This window comes from Marmota monax, unplaced genomic scaffold (genome assembly GCF_021218885.2).
Source record: "Marmota monax isolate L192 unplaced genomic scaffold, Marmota_monax_Labrador192_F-V1.1 WCK01_AAM20220418_F8-fsc01096, whole genome shotgun sequence".
In the NCBI taxonomy this organism is placed as follows: Eukaryota; Metazoa; Chordata; class Mammalia; order Rodentia; family Sciuridae; genus Marmota; species Marmota monax.
The window spans coordinates 70,832-93,591 of NW_026694036.1; the positions used below are offsets into that span (position 1 = coordinate 70,832).

Genomic DNA, 22,760 nt, shown 5'->3' on the forward strand with positions numbered 1-22,760 from the left:
GTTAATCCTGCTTTGTCATGTGGGACACTGACACTAGAATGAAACCCAATTTCTTATAAGAGGACACATATGAACACTGACAAGAGGCCTTCCAGATTTCAAGGGAAAGAAGCCAGATTCAGTGTTAAGGGTTGGAAGGTATACTTCACAGGAGAAAACAGTGATGTCTCTTCATCCCCAGGGCTGGGGGGTAGACCAACCTGCTTACCTCTACCACCAACACCAGGCCCTCTGAAGCTCTTACTTCAGTGGCTGCAGTTAATGGCCTCCTCCAGGCCTGAGGGCTTCTCCCATAACCCCAGTCCATACATTCCTGGCTAGATCGTGAGTCCACAGAGAGGACCAGATATCAGATACAATGAGAAAAATCCAACATGTCAGTGTACCCCACCACATTGGGTGTGTGCCTATGTGAGAGCCTGAACATGCATATGCTGGAATGTTAGTGTGCCCAAGTTATATGTGCCTGTGTGCCGATTGTAAGAGTATACCAGTGTGTGTAAGTGTGCTTGAGTGTGTGCCTGTGTGTGCCCTTGTGTGAATGTACCTGCACATGAGTATGCATAAATACATCTGTGAGAGTGTGTAGGTACATCTATGAGTATCTTATCTAACTTGAATATAGTTCACTGCCAAAGATCTGGGGTTCATGGGGAGCCGTGTGCTCAGCACCCTGGCACTGTTTACACAGCAGTGAGGAAATATCAGTCTGCTCCAAGAACAGTCAGAGTCCATGAGAAAGTACCTCATGGCTCCTCCAAACACTGCAAGGTCCTGAACATGTATAGATTCCAAGAAGATGTCAACCAGAGTTGATATAGAAAAGGGGAACAAGGATTCAGATACCTCTTTATACTTTCATGTTTCAAAAATTGTTAGGAGACCAGGGTTTTTAGCCTGGTGGAGAGCTGATTCTGGCAGTCAGTTAAATTATCCAGCATATATTTACAGGACTTGAAGTGGGAGACGGTGTATAGATTTGCTCATAGCAGCTGCTATGGTTGGAACATGTCCCCCAAAAGTTCATGGGTTGGAAACTTTATCCTCAAATTTACATGTTGGCTACAGTTAGAGTAGCTGGAGGTGAGGCTTTGGGAGGTAATTACAGTTAGACAATGTCCTTAGGGTGGGTCCACCATGATGGCATTAATGGCTTTATAAGAAGAGGAAGAGAGACCAGAGGTGAAACACTTGCTGTCTCACCATGTGCTGATGCAGCAAGAAGTCCCTCACTAGATGCAACTGTCCCATCTTGGACATCCAAGCCTCCAGAACAGTGAGCTAAATAAACCTCTATTCTTTTATTTTATTTATTTATTTTTAAATTTTGAGACAGGGTCTTGCTAAATTGCTTGGGCTTTGCTAAGTTGTGGAGGCTGACCTTGAACTTGTGATCCTCCTGCCTCAGCCTCCTGAGTCACTGGAATTACAGGTATGTACCACCACACTCAGCTAAACCCCTATTTTTTGTAAAAAACCCAGGCTGTGGTATTCAGTTCTAACAACAGAAAATTCTAAGAAGAAAAGACACTCAAAATTAAGAGGAAAAATTCAGTTCACCACCAATGAGCCATTTCGTGAATAGGCAGAGAGAGGTCTTGTTTGCAAACGACTGGGTAGAAGCAGGATCATCTTCTCTCAAATGATAAGCTAAAAAATACATCTATGCTTTTAGGTGAAAACTCCTGTAGGTGACACGTCTCAGTCTCTTCTCAACTTTAAGGTTGTTTGCTTCTGTAGTCCTCCCACTATATCAAGATTTAATAGCTGAATCTCTGGGTCCTGCCCCTCCAAATATCCTGCTTCTCCCACATCATCATTCTACTGAATGGCACTAGCCTTTAACCAGCTCTCTACGTGGGATTAGCCTTGACTGTTCCCTTGCCATTACCCCAAAGGCTTGCAGCAAGTCAACCTGTGATTCTGCTCTCCAAAGAGTTTGTAAATCATTCATATTTTCTGGTTCCCTAGTTTACCTTATCCTTATTTTTCACTTGAGAGAAGTTGCAGAAGCGTCTTACCAGGTTTCCTGGCCTCCAATCATACACTGTCTCTCTGTTTTCTGCACCCAGGTCATGTGTCAAGACTCTGTGCTCAGAGTCTTGCTTATACACACACACACACACACACACACACACACACACACACACAAGTGACTTCTTAACTTCAAGTCCTTTAGCAATTTCCCAGGGCATCTCAGATGAATATTTAAGCCTTCAAGTTAGCACCCAGGCCTCTAGCCTGATGTATCCCATGACTGGAGAGGCAGCCCCATCTCCAACACCCACTGATCTCCTCAACACAGAACTTCTACACCAGCCATCCACACAGGGGTCAGACTCCCCCTAGCACTGGGGACTTGGACAAGGCTGTTACTTCTACTGCCTGCCTCCAACTGAATTGACTTACCTACCTTCTGCCCCATTCAGGCATCTCTTCCTTTTCCTTGAACAGCATGTCTTGACCCAACAGAAATGAGACAGCTCTCCACATAGTGCCAGAGAACCTCCCACTCCCCACCAACTTTCATTGCATCCTATTTACTACACAATGGATTGGCATAATTTTCTATAAAGGGAAAAATACTAAATATTGTAGGCCTGTAGGCCACATAGTCTCTGCCAAAACCACACAGCTCTGCAATTATTAGGAGAAAGTAAATATAGACATTATGCAAATGAACTGGTATGGCTGTGTCTCAATTAAACATTATTAACAAAAGCAAGCAGCAGTCCCTGGACCCTGGTATGTCAATTCCTAAGCTGTATCAAGGCACAACTTCTTCAGGGTGCTGGTAGCTCAAACATTGCACTTCAGAACCCATGGGGGTGGCCTTACTAGGGCAGAGTCAGGCCCCTTTACCATCAATTTGAAAAAACAAAACAGTTCATTGTTTTCCTTTCTGGTATTTTCAAACTCTGTACATTCCACACTTTTTAATAGTTTGAAAATCATTGTTAAAGGAATAAATAATATTATATTTCACCTTAAAGTGTTCTGGAACACAATTTTTTAAAAAGTAATAAAGAACTCCAAGTTTGTAGTGATTTTCAATTTTTTGTTTAAAAATAAAATGTACAATATGTGCTATTGGAGTTGGCATGGAGAAGATGAATACTCAGCCTGAGACAATGCAGATGGGAAGAGGTGGCAATGATGGTCCCACCGACAGATAAGAAAAAACACTGTGACCAGAGTTAGAGGAAATTGAAATCCTAATATCCAAAACACAATTGGTATAATATACAATTTCCCATTTCCACTACTATCATCCTTGAAGCCTATTATGGTTCAAATATGGAATGTCCCCAAAATTTCATGTATAGGAAGCATGGTCCCTAATACAGCAAGGTTCAGAGGTGGGGCTTTTAGGCAATGATTAGGGCTCTGCTCTCATCACTGGATTAACCCACTGATATCTGAATGGACTGAATGGAGTGAGACCTAGCTGGAGGAAGTAGGTCACTGGGAATATGACCTTGCACAATATCTATCCTGGGACTCTTCCCTTCTCTCTCCCTCTGTCTCAGCATGTGCTCAGCAGCTTTCTTCTGCCCTGATCTTCCACCGTGATGCTCTGCCTTACCTCAGGGTCAGAGCAACAGAGCTGGCCAACCATGGACCAAGATCTCTAATATCATGAGCACAAATAAATTTTTCTTCCTCTTTGTGGGTAGGAAAGCTAACACAAAGTTAACACACTTGCATGCCAAAGCAACTGGCCATTTTCTCCATAAAGCATCTCTTGGAACCACCAGAAGACAGATCACTCCATGTAGATGCATCCTGATTTGGCTCCGGAAGGGTATTTACGTTCCTGTCAGATTATAAACATCTTTTCATAATCTTTTTTGTCATTTGAGCCAGGAATAGTCCATATATCAGTAATTATTAATTCCTTTGCCAGATGGATATGTTATAAAATCCCCTGATTATTATGACTGTATATGAGCAAATATGAATGTTCTTGGCAGGCAGAGAAGTGGTCTGGGTAGATGTTTTGGTGCAGTGCAGAGGGCTGGTGAAAGCCTGGGGTTGGGGATGTTTGTTTTGTCCTGTTTTTAAACGAATCTATTTTTTATGGTGTATTGGACATGTAGTTAATAGGTATGGCCTAAAGAATAAGAGAAAAACCAATGTTTTTCTTATTAGAATGAGGGCATATTTTTAGACATTAAACCATCAGAACCATAAAAACTTACAATTAGTGACAATATTACCATACAAAGTACTCTTGGCTATTTTCATAACAACTTAATAGCCATTAACTCAATTTTTACTTAAAGAAGATTCTCTAATATTCTAGAAATCTCTAAGGAAAGGTACATACATACGTATACACTTCTAAGGACTTTTAAGTGTGATATGGAAAAATCTTCCCATTTTGGTGACATTTATACATATGCTCATGTATACTCATAAATATATATACATATATTATATCAGGTATTAAACCCAGGAATGCTTAACCATTGAGCCACATCCCCAGCCCCAACTTTTAAATTTTTTTTTTGAGGCATAGTCTAAGTTGCTCAGAGCCTCACTAACTTTAAATTTTTGATCCTCCTGCCTCAGCCTCCTGAGCCACTGGGATTACAGGTGTGCATCACCGTGCCTGGCTCAGATTCTTTACATAAGACAAATATTGAGAATTCACCACACTTTATAAGGTAATTCTGGCTATACTAAAGCAACTTCCTGTGAGTTCCACAATTATACTGATAACTTAGGCAACTGCCAGTGAAATATGACTTCCAACCTTTGACCTCTAGCCCACTGGACAGTTGTCACCCTGGGTAGGAGCTCTATCCTAAAGATACCAATGTCAGTGTTATTTTATGTCTTTACAACAATAGCGGATGTTGTTGTTTCTGTTCATTTAATTCTCTTCTTAATTATTGTCCATCATTGCCAGAATATTTATATGTTGAACAAGGAAATGTACTTCATAAAATCCATGCTCTGTAGCAATCCTTGGACTAATAAAGTAAGTGACATGGATTCTTAAAGGAAATCAGCACCCCATGATTTGATGTCTGGATCCTCTCCTGACTTGGGCACCAGAGCTGGCTGCAGTTACTCCTTATGAATGATGGCAGTTTCTTTGCCATCTCCCCCACACCCCCAAAAAACTATATTCTGAAAATCAGGATTGTAGGTTTCTGACTAAAATTATTTGTCTCTTTGATTTCACTACAAAAGAATAAACTGTGAACATGACAACATAAACATTTGCATTTAAAAAATATGAGACAATATTTCACATACTGGAGAAATATGGTCTTTATGAACACATTGCCAAATTGCAATTGTGACTTAAAGTTTATTGGCTATGACATGAAATTTCAATTAGTGATAAATTTAGAGTAAACTTCTTGTACAAAGTATTTTACATAGCTATTTCAAGAGATTCAGAGGCATGGATGTGGAAAGATTTAAGGAATTTGTTTATGTATTCAATATAAACCTTTTGCACACCCTGCTTCAGAAAAGGCATTAAACTGGGTATATCTGGTACAGGAAAAAAAATTTAGTCTATATGGCTAAGCTTATCCTTTTAGGCAAAATGATTTAAAAGTTAGATAATATGGTAAAGAAGAAAACTTGAATAAAATTACAATGCTTAACAATTTTATTATACTATAGTGATAAACCTTTGCTTTTCTTATCATCTTCATTGAACTACTGCAGTGCTTAGCTCTGGGGCAACTGGGGAATCTCTTTCTTTATTTTGCTTACAACATTGCTAAAATTCCCTGAAGCATCAACCTTTCTTGAAACAAGATTTACTTCTCATTTTCCCTATAGAAAAGGGAGCTAACCACAAATGACTTTGATTTACTGGCCCTCACTGATCCACTATCTTTTTAGAATAGTCTAATCTGTTTTCTGTAATGGGACAATTTTTAAGAATATCTATTCTTGTCAGTATTTATTCACATCAGTGATTACAAGCATCAGTAATACTCTGTAAGACTTTAAGTGATTTACAGGTATATGAAAGGAAAATCCATGAGTGTGTCTTCCAAGACAACACTGTTTGAAAGGAACAACTGTTTAAAACCAAGGATGTTGTTCTCTTATTTTCAATGTGTTACAGTTTGGATCTTAAATATTCCCTAAAGGTCTAAGTGTTGAAGACTCAATCCCTAGCCAGTGGAAGGTTGTGGAATCTTTAAGAGGTAAGCCTGCTGTCATGAAAGACATGAAAAAAGTGTGTTTTTACAGTTGTGCCTGTTTTTAATTAAAAGAAAGAAAAAAAAAACTGAAACAGGTGTGCTATAATGATCTAGGATGGCCCCTACCTGTCTGTGATGCCACAGGAGTCTATCTGAAGGTCGCTGAAGTTTCCCAGCGCCCCCTGCTGTATTGAGATGGGATCCACCACTGTGCTGCCAATGGAGATAAGCTTCAGGCAGCCCTGAAACCCTCCCAGGGGATTTTCACATTGAGAGCCAGAGCTGTTGTCAGGATAGCCTGAAAACAGAGACAAAGACAGGAGAAAATCAACAACTGTAACAAAGCTATTTCACAGTATTTATTGTATAAAGACTGTTGCTTCCCTGTTTACAGGCACCTGAGGATTAGACTTCCTAAACCACCTGGAAAGGTCACAGATAAGAGGATGATAGTGGGGTAACAAGAAGAAAAGCTGTAAATAAAGAGAGAGCATGAAAATAATCATTAGAGTCAAGCTTACAGGAAGACAAGAGGAAGAAAAAATGTACAATCCTGCAAATAGTTATTGCATTTTTGATTTAAGTAAAGCAACATGAGAAAACAATACTTGTAGCATAATACTAGACCATATAAACTAAAAGACATGTGACAGTAGTACCAGAAGAAAATTATAGGCATATCAATACTGGCTAAGTTTAAAATGTTTGAAAAGTAATTTTAAATTGAATATTTACATAAATATGCTGAATTTGCCTAAATATTAAGTTAAATATCTACTCTAATGTACATTTGCACATGTATACATACACATATTTTAATATTTTATAATTTTGGTCATATAAATCTAACTTCTCCCATCTCTTTTGAATGAGGCACTTTAGTCAAACATCTTTCAACATTATTTTTCAACACTAATGAACAAAAATTAACAAGTATTTTTACAATGATATGGCACTGCAAATAAGAGAAAAATTAGCATTTATAATAGTCCATTTATAAAGGGCAATATTAACAATTAAATTTTACAAGTCCTGCCATCCCCACCATTAATCAGTTTTCTGTAAGTTACAAACTGCATTTCCTATATAGTAGTTTTATCTCACACCTAGATTTCTCTAGATGACTGTTATGGTTTTGATATTAGGTGTCCCTCAGAAGCTCATGTGAGACAATGCAAGAAAGCTTAGAGGTATAATGATTGGGTTATGAAAGTCTTAATCTAATGTGTGTATTAATCCTCTAATACAGATTAACTTCATGGTGACTGTAAATTGGTAGGGTGTAGCTGGAGGACACAGTTCCAGGGGGCGTGCTTATGTTTTTTCCAGGGGGCATGCATATTTTGTCTGTGGTAAAGGCAGTTTCTCTCTCTCTGCTTCCAGGTGGCATGTCCTCAGCTGCTTTCCTCTGCCACATCTTTCTGCCATGATGTTTCACTTCCCTCCAGCCCAGACCAACTGAGCTAGTCATCAATGGTCTGAAACCAAAATAAACTTTTCCTCCTCTGAAATAGTTCTTGTCAGGTCTTTTGGTAACAACAGTGAAAAAGCTGATTAAAACAATGACAATGATCTTATAACAATGATGAGCAAGGGCATCTCTTTGAAATCCAAATCAAAGCAAGAAGAGTCCAGAGCATATCCTTCAGCCCATATGCAGACAGCAAGCACTTGAGTATTTTCTCACCCTCTATTCAGTTTCCCTTCTCAAACAGTCTCAGGTTTTTAGATTTGCATACTGCAAGATAAGCAATAAAAAAGAGGGAAGTAAAAGAAAAGGAAAGAGGATGCAGTACCTGTAAAGAGCTTTTGTAATAGGTAACTCTTTGAGAAAGTGGACACTGCACAATACAGCCCAGTCCTCCACCCATAGTGCCTTTTCAGGACTGAGGTGGGCCCTCCCCAGGGTCTTAAGGGATCCTACAAGCTTCCAGTGACAGCCCTCTTAGGGGCTACCCAGCATCCAATGATGCAGTGGAGAAATACGGTGCCTGAACTCCTTGGCTCATCTGGGACAGCCCCAAGGAGCATTGCTGCTGAGTCTCCCTGAAGTCTTCTGAGTGTTCTGTTGTAACAGCATTACTGCAGCTCAGCTTTGTCCCTCATCCACCTCCAGTGGCTCTCTCAACTTTCCAAAGGTTGTTCCAAATTAATTCTCCCCACTAAGCCACCTGTGTAAGAATCTCCCACAGAGTCAACTTTCTGGGGAGCCCAATCTAGAACAAAGAAAAATAAAATTTCAAAGCATTTATTGAATCCAATACTTAATTTTCATATGCAAATGTGAAAATTACACAGCATTTAAAAAAGACTGCTGTAAACCCTAAAAATTATAAATTTTATGAGAAGTATAATTGAAAACAGTAATAAAATAGTGGAGAACATTTATTTATTCTTTGCTTTAAAAAATTATTTTTCATTTTTATTATTTCCAGAACTGTTTTTAAACTTTGTAGATATGTTAATATTAATTAATTATCATCTTTTTTTGCTACATGTTTTCCAATGATTTAAATATTAAAGAGTTCTAATGCTGATATTTATAACCTGATTTTTAAGACTAGTTTACTTTTTCAATTGAAAAATTTGTTATTTGACAGGTAACTTGTGAATTAATGTAAGGAAATGACAGCTTGGTGTTGCAGAGTACTTGCCTAGCACATGTGAGGCACTGGGTTAGATCCTCAGCACCACATAAAAGTAAATAAGTACAATAAAGATAATGTATCCATCTACAATTAAAAATATATTTTAAAAAGAAATGACAATAACCTGCATATACAATAATTCAAAATATTTTCACTAAGTACCAAGTAGAACAGTTTCCAATCTTTTTACCAAAATCTCCTTTATCATTCAAAGACTGCCCCAAACTTAGATTTTTAATCAAGAAATTTAAAGCTGCCAATCAGAGCTTCCAATTAGCATAAGATGACCAGGTTAAATCCTTATAATGTGAATAAAAATAACTTGAAAGCTTTAACCTTTACTTTTTTTGGGGGGTGGGGGTACCTGGAATTGAACCCAGGAGCACTTAACCACTAAGCCACATCCCCAGCCCTTTTTCTATACTTTTTAATTAGAGATAGGGTTTCACTGAGTTGCTTAAGGCTTTGCTAAATTGCTGAGGCTGGCTTTAAAATTGTGATCCTCCTGCCTCAGCCTCTGGAGCCACTGGGATTACAGGCATGCACCACCGCACCCCACTGTAACCTACATTCACCCCACTTTAACCTATAAGTTCTAACTGAGGGAATCAACTGGTCTTAGGAAGGAAATTATAGGTTATAGGTCCACATGCCAAATATCATCCACAAAGCACTGGAACAAAATGAGTAAAAAGTATCATACTTGAAGCGAGAACAAAGTATCATATAAAATATATGGTCTTATATCTTCAAGGGAATAATTCCCAATTTCTATGGGCATACAATGTAGCAAGGGGTACAGAATTAGATAGGAAACACTAACACATAAAGAAGAAAAAAGGAAGGACAATGGGAGGAATAAAAAGTCCTGTGCCCTGGGATGAAATGGGAAGGGTATTTGGAGCCTTCATGAATCAGATGGCATCCAGGCCAGACCAGGAACATGAGTGGATGTCTGCGCATGTTGGGGAAGAATCTTCAAGGCTGGAGAGAACAAAATGAACCAAGCCACTGACCCACAGACCTACTATTCAAAAGAAAGCAGAGTGTTTATACTGGGTAAAGGGATGCAGTCTAATAAGAGATGTATAAAACAGAGAAAGGAACACTTCCTTCAATGAAAGGGAAAGTACCTTCCCCAGTGGAGACACTCTGTGCACTCTGTGGAGGTCACATAGCTGAGGATCACTATGCAGGTCACCCAGAATCCCAAGGCTCTAGATACCTGGCATCAAATCCATGGGCAAGAATATTCCTTCATGTAAACTGTCTCTTCTCCAAAAATTAAAACAATAACACAAACAAACAAAACAAAACTCAAAAGTATAAGAATCAGAGTGAGCTTTGACCCCTGGTGCTTCACTGGTGTTCCAGCTGTCATGCTAGGGAGACAGGGTCTGCTTTGTTATTCACACTGGTTCATTACTACCAGGCATCCAGCATATCATGTCCTAATACAGCTCCCCTCAAAAGCAGTAAACACCACACAAAACATAAATTTACTAAAATAAAAAGAAGCATCAAATTAAGGATCTATTATAACACTACGACACTAACTTAGCATATTTTAACCCTTTTGTGACCCATTTACAGAATATGTGCACTCTATAATGTGCACTCTATAATGCTCTGGAATCCTTACAAATATTACATTAGATTGCTGTTTTAGTCAGCTTTTCAACTGCTGTGACTAAATGATCCAACCAGAACAAGTGTAGAGGAGAAAAAGTTTATTTGAGGGCTCACAGTTTCAGAGGTTTTAGTCCATAGAAGGCTGGCTCCATTCCTTGGGGCTTAAGTTAAGACAACATCATGGTGGAAAAGTGTGACAGAGGGAAGTAGCTCACATGATGATTACAAAGTAAAAAAAGAATGACTCCACTGGCCAGATACAAATATATACTCCCAACCATGCCCCAATTCTCACCTCCTCCAGTCACACCCTAACATTTCAGTTACCATTCAATTAATCCCTAACAGGGGATTAATTTACTGATTGAGTTAAGACCCTTACAACCCAGTCATTTCTCCTCTGAACTTTCTTGCATTGTCTTACACATGAGCTTTTGGGGGAACAACACATCTAAACCATAATAACTGTTCTTCTTGATACAAAGTCTTGAAACAGCAAATTTACATATTATTCTATCAAAAAAGGCCTACAATCAAACTCCTCCCCTGATTCTCAGACTACTTTGATATTTTTTCCCCTCTGAACATAACCAACTAAAAGCTGGAGACAAAAAGATTAAGACACATAATAATGGAAACTTTTTATGAAACAAGCAAGAAGCCTTAAGAAACTATGTCGGACTGGGGATGTGGCTCAAGCGGTAGCGCACTCGCCTGGCATGCGTGCTGCCCGGGTTCGATCCTCAGCACCACATACAAAAATGTTGTGTCCGCCGAAAAACTAAAAAATAAATATTAAAAAAAAAATTCTCTCTTTCTCTCTCTTAAAAAAAAAAAAAAAAACTACGTCATCACACTAATACTCTAAACTTTGCTACAAACCCTCATTTGGTGTTATGGAGTGAACTGATCAATATAATCAATAAGTCATAGATATAGGTTACAGGTATAAGGCAAGATAGAATAGAAAATCAATAAGTAACAGACACAAAGACTACAGGAATAAGGTAAGATAACATAGATAAGCAATAGTAAGACATAAATTCATCAGGAATAAGCCTAAGTAATAGTACAAAAATCATGTAACTATAAAACATAGGATTTATGTCAGAGGATAAGTCAGTGTGTCAGTATAGTTATAAATAAATATAAGCAAGTAGGTTAATATAGATAAGGTTAGATTAACATAGCAACTTGATCTTATAGCCTTGCATAGGATAAAAGACATAGGGTTTATAGATATTAGTAAAATGACAGGTGAAAATGTGTGTGTGGGCCATAAGATAGCTATAGTTTTAAGTAGGCATCAAATAAGTTAGTAGTACTGTGTAAAACAATTGCTCTAGTAGAGACTCATTAGTCACTTGCAATAATTCCCGCCTTACTGGGATTATGGGAATAGGGTCACTGTAGTCATTTGAGTAAAAAAAAAAAAAAGTGACTATAGAAATTCTATCTTAGATTCTTTGTTACTGTTCCTATGAAGAGAGAACTGCATGAACCCATTTTTAGGAAATAGAAACTAAAGCTGTTTTCTTATTTAAAAATTTATTTTTCTGTACCTTGTACCCCACAAATTGTACCCTACTCAGGATGCAGTGTGGTCATGGTGAGCTACATCCTTGGTTTGAATGCCCTTGTGGGTCTACATGACTTTGAGATTGTCACCCCACCAACCCCTGTCCAAATTCCGGATGTGACTGTCTAGCACCTGCTTGAACCCGGGACTGTGGTCAACTGAACTGCAAAGCTAATGCTTTTTTTTTTTTTAAGATTCTTTTTACTGCTTGCTTGCTGACTGGAAAATTCCAGTACTGCCTGGAGCCCAAAGGCCCACTTATTAATATTTTAATTTCTGCATTTGGCTAGCTTATATGATGATAAGCAAGCCACTGAGTTATGGTTTTTGTGTTTATATTCTCCTTAGATGGATCAGGAAGCTGCTTTCCTCTCACAGAGCTTGAGTCTCTACTGTGCATGACAGTCCCTGGTCAGGTAAATAAGGCTCTCTTTTGATTTGAAATTCGAACTTAAGAGTGCTTTCTGGAGTGGCTCCCCATAATATTTGTTCACCAAGTTATAGGCGTTTTATAAAGTACTCAAGTAATTAACAGTTCATAAAAATAGGGGGAAATTTTTAGGTGGAAACAAAACTGACACCAACTCATTCTTTGGCAGTCTTCTAAAATGCCATGCCCACACAGAGGAACATTTGCTCACACAGAGAGATATCCGCACAGGGTGCCTTGGGTACCTGGAGCACAGAGATACTGCCAGACACCTGCTCTAGGTAGACCAAGGAGCCAAGAGGGGGCTTTTTGTGTCACACATAGATGTCCTCCAGCACCTGCTATAGTCCGTGCCTTAGCTCTGTGAAGGGCTTCTGCACTGTGTCTTTCAGCTGCATTTCATTCTTTAGTTTTGAGACATCCTCTGTGATTACTTGCTCTAGTTTCTAGAAAATAAAAAACCGCAATCTTTTATGTGGGGAAAAAACATCCTGTCTGTCTCACGATATCCAGAAATTTATGGATACACTAGACAACACCAGTTCAAGTTGCTTCCTGATGGTGCCACTGACATAATCCTGACTCACAAGAGAAATAAAGCAAGCCTTGAATGATGACTCCAACTCATCCACCAAGAATTGTTAGAGTTTTTCAGAGTGCCAGGCGCTGCCTGAAGAAGCCAGGTCTGGCCTAGGAGTCCCCATGGGAGTGACCCGGTCCCCAGTGGGTACCCTGAGAACACATTGCCCAGCAGAGCCACCCTATCTGCAATCACTATTTGATCTTTAAAATCAAATTGGGCAAATAATTTTATGAAGTAAAGATTTTAACCACTATACACAGGTATTTTTTCTTTCATTTCTATTTGTTCTTTTGTCTTCAGATCACTGATGCATTTTCAAAGAACAGTATATTAAAATTCAGCCTCTTCTTATTCCAGCACAATATGTGCTGGCTTTCTACCTAAGGATTTTCATAAAATGCACATAGTTGATTTTCACTTTTCTCACATTGGCTGAGACTTTCAAAAATGCTGTGCATCTTGACAAATATAATTGAAAACAAGCCAAGACCTGCATCTGGTTTAAAACAATTGACAGGCAACATGTAATCTTAAATTAACCTCAAAAAAACTTTGATATTTCAAATTTAATGTTACATCAAAAATATTCATTAAACTCCAAAGCCTTTCTTTATGCTTATTTTATGTGCCAATGCATTTATTTTATTTTTTTTCAATGCATTTATTTTAATTTGTAAAAGAATTTCTGAAGGGTTGGATGCATTTGGAAGAAACTTGATATATCAGTATAGAGGTGTCTTCTACTTAGAGTAACTTATTAGGAGCATTAGGAGAAGTAATAGAAACATTTCTTTATTGCTTATTTTTAGTTATACAGATAGTAGAATTAATTTTGATATAAATATACAAGCATGGAATATATCTTATTCTAATTAGTTCCCCATTTTTATGGATGTACATGATGCTGGGATTGACTATGGTTATTAATGTAAAGACAAAGGAAAAATATTTTGGATTATTTCCACTGTCTGTCCTTTTCTTATCCCTATCCCCTTTCCTTCATTCTCCTTTGTATAATGAACTGAATTTCTATTTTTCCCCTCTCCCCTTATTTGAGTTAGCTTCCACATATCAGAGAAAACATCTCTTGGAACAGGCTTATTTCACGTAGCATGATAGTTTCCAGATCTATCCACTTCCTTGCTGATGTCATAAAGTCATTCTTCTTTATGGATGAGTAATACTCCATTGTATATATACTAATGGAGTATATATATGCCTAGGTTGGTTCCACAGCTTAACTATTGTGAATTAACCTGCTATAAACATTGATGTATCTGTGTCACTGTAGTATGATGATTTAACTGGGGTCAAATGGTGGTTCCATTCCAAGTTTTTTGAGTAATCTCCATACTACTTTCCAAAGTGGTTGCACCAATTTGCAGTGCCACCAGCAAGCAATTTATGAGCATACTGTTTCCCCCATCCTTGCCAACTTTTATTGTTATTTGTAATATTGATGACTGACATTTTGACTTGAGTGAGATTATGTCAGTAATTTTAATATGTATTTATCTAATTGCTAGAGATATTGGACAGTTTTTCATATATTTGTTAGCCATTTGGACCTCTTTTGAGAAGTGTCAGTTCAGTTCATTTGCCCATTTATTTATTAGGTTATTCGTGTGGTTTCTTGTTTGTTTTGGGAGCTAAGTTTTTTGAATTATTTATATATCCTGGAGATTAACTCTAAGATGCAAGTAGCAAAGATTTTCTCCCATTCTGTAGGTTCTCTCCTCATATTCTTGATTGTTTCTTTTGCTGTGAAGAAGCTTTTTAATATAATTCCATCTCATTTGTTGATTCTTGATTTTACTTCTTGTACTTTTAGGAATCTTGTTGAGGAAGTCACTTCCTAAGATGACATGATGGAGAATTTTTCTTTTTCTACTTTTTCTTCTAAAAGGCACAAGGTCTCTGGTATAATGCCTAGGTCCTTGATCCACTTTGAGTTTTGTATATGGTGAGAGATAGGGACCTAATTTCATTTTGTTACATATGGATTTCCAGTTTTCCCAACACCATTTGTTGAAGAGGCTATCTTTTCTCCAGTTTATGTTTATGGAGTCCTTGTGTAGTATGAGATAACTGTATTTATGTGGGTTTGTCTCTGTATCTTCTATTCTGTACCATTGGTGTTTATATCTCTTTTGGTGCCAATACCATGTCATTTTTGTTGCTGTAGCTCTGAAGTATAATTTAAGGTCTGATATTGTGGTGCCTCCTGCCTTACTTTTCTTACTGAGGATTGTTTTGGCTATTCTGGGACTCTTATTTTTTTCAGATGAATTTCATGACTGCTTTTTCTATTTTTATGAAGAACATCTTTAGAATTTTGATGGGAACTTCATAGGCAATGGCAATATTAAGTCAAATATTTTTGCATAATCACTAACATTATTCAGCATTAAAAGAGAATAAAATCATGGCTTTTGCAGGTAAATGGATGAAGCTGCAGAATATGATGCTAAGTGAAATTAGCCAATATCCCAAAACCAAATGCTGAATGATTCCTCTGATTTAAGGATGCTGATCCATAATATGCTCTGGGGGTGGGGGAGGAGATGGATGGGAGGATTAAATAAACTCTAAATAGGGAAAAGGGGAAAAGGGAAGGGAGGGAGCATGGAGGTAAGAAAGATGGTGGAATGTGATGGTCATCATTATCCCTAAGTACATGTAAGAAGACAAGAAGAATGTGACTCTACTTTGTGTACAACAAGAGATATGAAAAATTGTGCTTTATATGTGTAATATGAATTGTAATGTATTATGTTGACATATATAACAAATCAAAATTATAAAAAAGAATCACTAGTATTTCTTTTCTGCTTATTTCCCTTTTATATAGATCATAGACCTCAAACTATTCCAAAATAAAATGTGGTATATTTTTCTTTTAGGAATAAAATTAAACCACGTCCAATAATTACAATAAACATTTCTTAATGCAGAATTTTAAAGAAGAAGAAGGTCAAGCCACTAGGTATATGGCTCACTAGTCACAACAGAGAGAGAAGTAGAAAAGGAAGGGAAATTGAGATTCAAAGCCAGCAAAAGCCAGGAATGTTCCATTTCTTCATGCAGAAGGTTTCTCCCAAGCCCATACAAAAGGTAAAATGGTGGAGGTTTCTTCATTAAGCACCTCATTTGAGATTAAAGGTGTAAATAGGGAAGTGGATGCTTACTGTACAAATAATAAAATGTATCTTTCACTATTGAGGAGCGTCATCATGATTAAGTTCCTGTGAGGAACACAAGAGGACCTGATACTTTATGCCACTGTACCAGAAAGAGGTCAGCAGAGTGAGACTTTGTTACAGAGTGGTCCCCTCATGTTTCACACATGGTGGGTTTGGCACCTTTGAACATAATTTAGTATTCCCAACTCTGTGGTAAAAAATCTGTTAATTAATAGTACAAAGATCCTGTAGCAGGGAATTTTTAACTTTTAGTCACCCCCAATAGCAGGCACCAAAAATACAATATGCTATGGAGAAACAGCTATTTGAAGAACACTTCACACACACACACACACACACACACACATCCTTAGGCTGAGAAAAAGATAATTAAATCAGAGTTCTAATGTGAGAAATAAAAAATACTGCTATTTGTTATGGTTTTGATATGAGGTGGCCCCAAACACTCATCTGTGAGACAATATAAGAATGTTCTAAGTGAAATGATAGAGAGTTACAACCTAATTAATGGATTCATCCACTAATATGGACCAACTAGGTGGTAACTGTAGGCAGGTAGGATGTTGGTTAGAGGAAGTAGGTCACCGGGGGCATGACTTTGGGGTTTATATTTTGTCCCTAGTAAGTACAGCTCTCTGTTTCCTGACTACTGTGAGCTGCTTTCCTCTGTCATGGCTTTCTACTATGAGGTTCTGCCTCAACTTGGGTCCAGAGGTATGGAGTCAGTTGACCATGACTGAACCTCTGAAACCAGGAGCCAGAATAAAACTTTTTCCTCCTTTAAGTTATTCTGGCAAGGTCTTTTAGTCACAGCAACACAAAGTTGACTAAAACACTGTTGAGTAGGTGAATCTCTCTCACAAGAAGAAACTGCATACTGAGACATCCAGACCAAAATATAGCAGATAACATAGCAAATAGTTCCATGCCACCAGAAGGTCTTGGTTTATGTTGCTGTCCTTTCATAATTACTCATATCATCCCTCTCATTCTCTAAAGTGTCCTGGTTTGGACAATAAATTTACTGTCACCCTAACTATAATAGCAAGGCACACATATATGCTTTTAGGGTGAAGTACTAACAAAATTTGGTTGACTATAGCTATAACATAATTGGGAATAAGGGGTTAAGCTTACATTAGGAAATAAAGGGGAAGAGAACTGGTTGTAGAGTGTCTCAGATCACAGGATATTGATTTCTTTGAAGAATCAATGTCATTAACTGACTTCCACTTAGTGGACCCAGGAACACTTTATTAGCCCAGTTGTTGTGACAGTGTGTGAACTGGGTGAAGTAAATTTCCTTGTTCAGTGTCAAACATATTCTGGCACCAATGGACACTAATTAAAAAGAGAATTAAATGAACAGAAACACTGACACCAACTACTCTTGTGATTGTCTAAAATAACCCTAATTCTGGGGTTGTCAGGGTGGAGTTCCTCTCAAGATGAAGCTGAGTGGCCCTAGAACAAACCTGGAACACCCATGCATTAAAGTTCTGAGTATAATATATCTACTAAAAGCCAGAACTCCATATCTATTCATCCTACATTTTCTCTACTGGGTTTCCTGGGAGTACAAATAAGAGATACCTTTTTAATCTAAAAAAAATTAGCAAACTGATATGTTTGAGTATTTATTTGCATGTGTGTTTTTACCTGATGAAAGCAGTACTTCAGTTTGCTAAATATTATATATTTTTTCTTCAGGGGAAAAAAAGATACATTTACATTGGCATAATATCTATAGAGGACTAAGTCTGAATTAGTGTCTAAAATTGTACTGTGGGAATTAGCTGGTTATTTACAGCCATGCATATAGAGGTCACTCTATATTTATACATTTCTTAGGAATAAAGTGCTGGGATCGCAAATTCTGAAAATATTTTTGCAACTAAGTGCCAATTTGCAATTATAACAGAAAAACTGTTAAGTCATAATGAAGAAAAGTTATCAAGCTCCCCTCCCTGTTAGGATGTTTATAATCTGTAATTTCGCTCATCTTAGGGAAATAGTTTCTCATTGGAAACTATATTAGCAAGAAATTTTTTGTGTCTAACAATAAAATTTTATGAAAATGCACAAGAAAGGCCTGTTTTAACTCCAGATCTCTAGGGTCCTGTCGAATATATTGGAGGAACCAAAAGCTAGGTCTGTGTGCATAACTTATGTGAGTTCTAATGAATGCAACTTAACAACCAGTACATGTCACTTAAACTGCAGTATGTCACTTCTGCTTCACTGAACTAACTCTACATTTGAGCACCATAATATGGTACATAAAGAAAATTTTAAAAATCACTGGTAAGATGATTCTTAGCAACTGTACAAGAATTATTAATATTTTTTTTAAAAAAATAGTAAATATGGAAACAATCAAAACATGTATCAATAGTAAAAAGAGACAGTGGAATAGATAAGTAAACTATGATAAAATATTCATTGAAAACCATGCAGCAGTAAAAATTAATTAAGTTTGCCAATTCACATATACATGGCTGGATCTCAGAAAGTAATGAAGAAGAATAAAAGGAAGTCATGGAAGAATGCACAGTCTTACCCTATGTATTAAGTTAAAAGTGGACCAGCACAAAATAAAATACTACTTAAAATTACTTACATAGATGATAAACCTACGAAGTGCAAGATAATAAATCCCTGGGAGATGAGTTTGAAGGAAGTAAGAGAAGCTTCAAAAATACTATAATGTTGCATTCTATAGGCTTTTAAGAAATATTAGTAATGCTGTATAAATGTGTGAATGTGGTCTATTTCCCAGTAACAATTCATATCACATCAGTGTGTAAATATTTATGGAAAGTACTTATGCTCATGGCTCTGTGCATTGCATATTCTGAATATGTGTTAAAATATGAAAGATGATTCTGTGATCTGAAAGCATTTTTCTCCAGTGTACTTCATTTTGTATCATTAAACAATACAGCCAGGATTTTATTTCCTATCCCTTTTAGTGCTTCAGAATCTTTTACCCTTTGAATTATAGTTCTTGTATAAATTCTCATTTTGGTATTGAAGGAATTTGTTTCTCTGCAGAGCTATAAAATCTTTCATAAATAGCAAACATCTTGTAAAACCCTCTCAGGATCAGAAATGTACCATATTTAGCAAACAAGAAAAGTACACAGTCCAATGTTTAAGGGTGTTGACACTATTTTACCTCTTGCAGTCATGGTTGCTCTAGGAAACTTGAAAGATTAAACAACTGGATTCATGGTTTGCGTTTCCATTGTCAATTCTTAGAGAGAGTTTTATATTTTCTTTTTGGGCTGGAAATCTATCTCCATCATGATTCCAATCTTATTTTAGAAAGGAACAACTATAAAATGCAAAACAGGAATAATATCAAGAAAGGCATTAAGCCAAGGTTAGACATAACTCTTACTATTGACAGGTCCAAGCATCTAGTGGCAAAAATTTTTCACTTGACTACCCCAGGGATAGAGATTCATTACCCTCAGAGGCACTATCTTGCTGGCTGAAGGGATCCTGGATGAACTAAATCGAAGACCCATCCAGCAAGCAAATGCTCCATTTACTGGAGCCCAGAGGATATGGCCTGGTGTTGTCTTGGTAAAATGCATTGCTAAACAAGAGTAGAAAAATTAATAGACAATATCTTGCTCTATTGTACATAATAGTGCCCTTCCATATAGATGGCTTCTTAAACTCTAAAGTACTGAAGACCACCTGGGATCTTGGTCACATGCAGATCATGATGCAGAAGGTGAGGGGCAATGAGTCAGCATTTCCAGCAAGCTTTCAGGTGTTGCTGAAGAAACATTCCAGGGAGAGGAGGAGCCAGCAGTCAGAATAAAGCAACTATGCAGTAATAATGTTGACAAATGAAATCAAAACGAAAGGTTGTAACAGCCTTTGGGGATTAGGGAAATTCCTTGTGATAAGGATTAGAAATAGACAACAAGGATGCTCCACATTGTCTTCACATTAAAATCACCTGAAGGGCATTTAAAAAACCTGTGGCTCAGGACACAAGATTAGTTAACTCAGCACCAGCATGTTTTTTTAGTTGTTGATGGACCTATTATTTTATTTATTTATATGTGGTGCTGAGAATGGAACCCAGTGCCTCACACATGCTAGGCAAGTGCTCTACCACTGTGGCATGACCCCAGCCCTGCACCAGCATTTTTGAAGCTTTCCAGTAGATTGCCACGTGCAGCTGTAGTTGAGAACAACTCCCAAGAGGAAGCTCTATTTAAAATCAATCACATTAGTGCACATTTAAATAAGATCAATGAGTAGACTTGCATTTTAGGCTACAATTTATTGTCTTTGTCCATCAAAATTCCCAACTGACTATCACTGAAAGAGAAAAATCATTCTAAAATATCAGTTTTCATTTAGCAATACCAGTCACCTTGGAATGTGGAAGACACAAAGAAGATTTGATTAATATATCCTGTGCCTTTTACTTACCCCCAAATAATAGGTATTAGCAGAATGAATCTGCCCACGCTGCGAATGGGCAGCAGAGGATACATCATTGTCCACCTTCAGGCTCAAATGATTCCCATTAGCAGATAAGGACACAGAATGCCACTGACCATCATTTAATCCATCACCTGGAGGTAAACAAAGTGGGTTATAAGGGACCCCAGTACAGGACCAGTGCCTGAAAACAGCAGATGCAGACAATGGCAAGTCTGCTTGTCAAAGACCACCACATCCCACCTCAAGTGCCCTGGGCTGTTTTTCTGTGTGAGATCTCAAAGGGAGACAGGGAAAGGCTGAGGAATGATTTGAGCTTTGGTAGGAGATCCTGAGAAGGTGATTAGGTGAGCCTGTAGCCTGCTCAAGAGGAAGGGATTGTCCATGTCAGCTTGGATAGCGGCTTGTTGAGTTGGGTTAGGGATTCGAGGGAGACTTTGTCTCTGGTTGGCCGGTTATGGACTGGTTTGTCTGGTTCTTATTATGTTCTAACAAAAATTATTCTGTTCATTTGGGAATATTATGGTTTATATACCCATTGCCAGCACTGTTTTTCACTTTCTCATCACTCTTTGAGTCAGATAAGTATGGGGGAAGGGGAGAAAAAGAAATCAGAATAAAAGGGATAAAGACACAGAGCAGATAGTCCTGCATTCTACACCAGGAGACAGGAGTACTTTCTTCTATCTAGGGCTTTTGTGGAATACATTTTCCACAACTGACCTTGAACTATCCTGTGATGAGAAAACATTTCCAATGACAGAACACAGGGCATATTTTAGTCTCATCTAGTTAAATAATATCTTTAGCTACTGAGAAGTACAGATATTATCCAAGATTTCAAATTAAAAATGTTTCTTACATGCATGTATTGTTAATTTTTATAATCTTAGTAGACAATTTAAACAAAATGATATGCTCAGGTATAATAAACAAATTAAACATTCACAAAAATACTAATTTAGGCACTAATTAGGCACAGATATTCATAAAAATAAAATGTAAAGCTAAAAAAGCATTACATTAAAATGTATGTGGTATATGTGGATGTGTTTAAGTTTTATATAAACATGCAAAAAAAGTTGGCAGATATATTCTTTTTTTGTTGTTACCAGAGATTGAACCTGGGGGCACTGAACCACAGAGCAACATCCCCAGCCCTTTTTAAAAATATTTTATTTTGAGACAGATTCTTGTTAAGTTGCTTACAGCCTTGATAAGTTACCGAGGATGGCTTTGAAATTGTAATCCTCCTTCCTCAGCCTCCCAAGCTTCTGGGATTACAGGCCTGGGCTACCACATCTGGCAGCTGGCAGAAGTATTCTTAAAAATTACATATTTGGATGAGAAAACTATGTTTTCATTTTATGTCATTTTTACATTTTCTCTTTTCCAAATTTGCTACAGTATATTCACCTATAACTATAGTTTTATTTTTTAAATACAAATATTAGTTCTTGCTCAAGCAGTCTCTTGCATCCTAAAATGAACTATCTAATCTTCTTTAAGATGATGGAACAGAGGGTGGTGGAGTCATGGACTGGCAACCAACTGAGCATGATGGAATTATCTCCTGCTGGCTCCATTACAAGGCTTTATGACGAAAATTCACACTGGCGTGTGGGAGATGAATCAGTGAACAGCAAGCATCCCAGGACATTGCCCAGTGCAATTTTTATTAGCTTCCACTAGAGTATTTTGTGGCAGCAATCAACCCATGTGTCAGTGACTAACAAACTAAGGTTCATCTGTCTGTGGTTCCAAGCAGCAGATCTTCATCCATTCTGTGGCACCTGATCTTTTCACCTAAGACCAAGTATGAATGCATGGCCTGCAGTTCTTCATGTCTTAGAGAAGAAAATACTTGGCAGAGTTTTGCTATGGCTCTTAAAGCTCCTACTGCAAAGTGTCAATGTCACTTCCACTTAGAATCCATTTACCAAAATGTGTCACTTGACCAAGTCTGACATTAATGGACAAGAGGTTACTTCAGGGGGCAGATACACACTTCCCTGAAGGGAAGAGTGATTAATTGA

At 37.6% G+C, this 22,760-nt stretch overlaps 1 protein-coding gene across 1 annotated transcript in view; it reads right to left on the reverse strand.

The window, feature by feature from the left end:
* LOC124106472 (contactin-associated protein-like 3) overlaps positions 1–22,760 on the reverse strand; it is a gene marked incomplete at its 5' end in the record, with an annotated part of 95,883 nt that overhangs the window by 70,721 nt on the left and 2,402 nt on the right. The window contains 3 exons of the mRNA XM_046464074.2: positions 6,306–6,477; positions 8,118–8,121; positions 20,713–20,858. Coding sequence (XP_046320030.1) covers positions 6,306–6,477; positions 8,118–8,121; positions 20,713–20,858 — 322 coding nt within the window. The remainder of the gene's footprint in view (positions 1–6,305; positions 6,478–8,117; positions 8,122–20,712; positions 20,859–22,760) is intronic.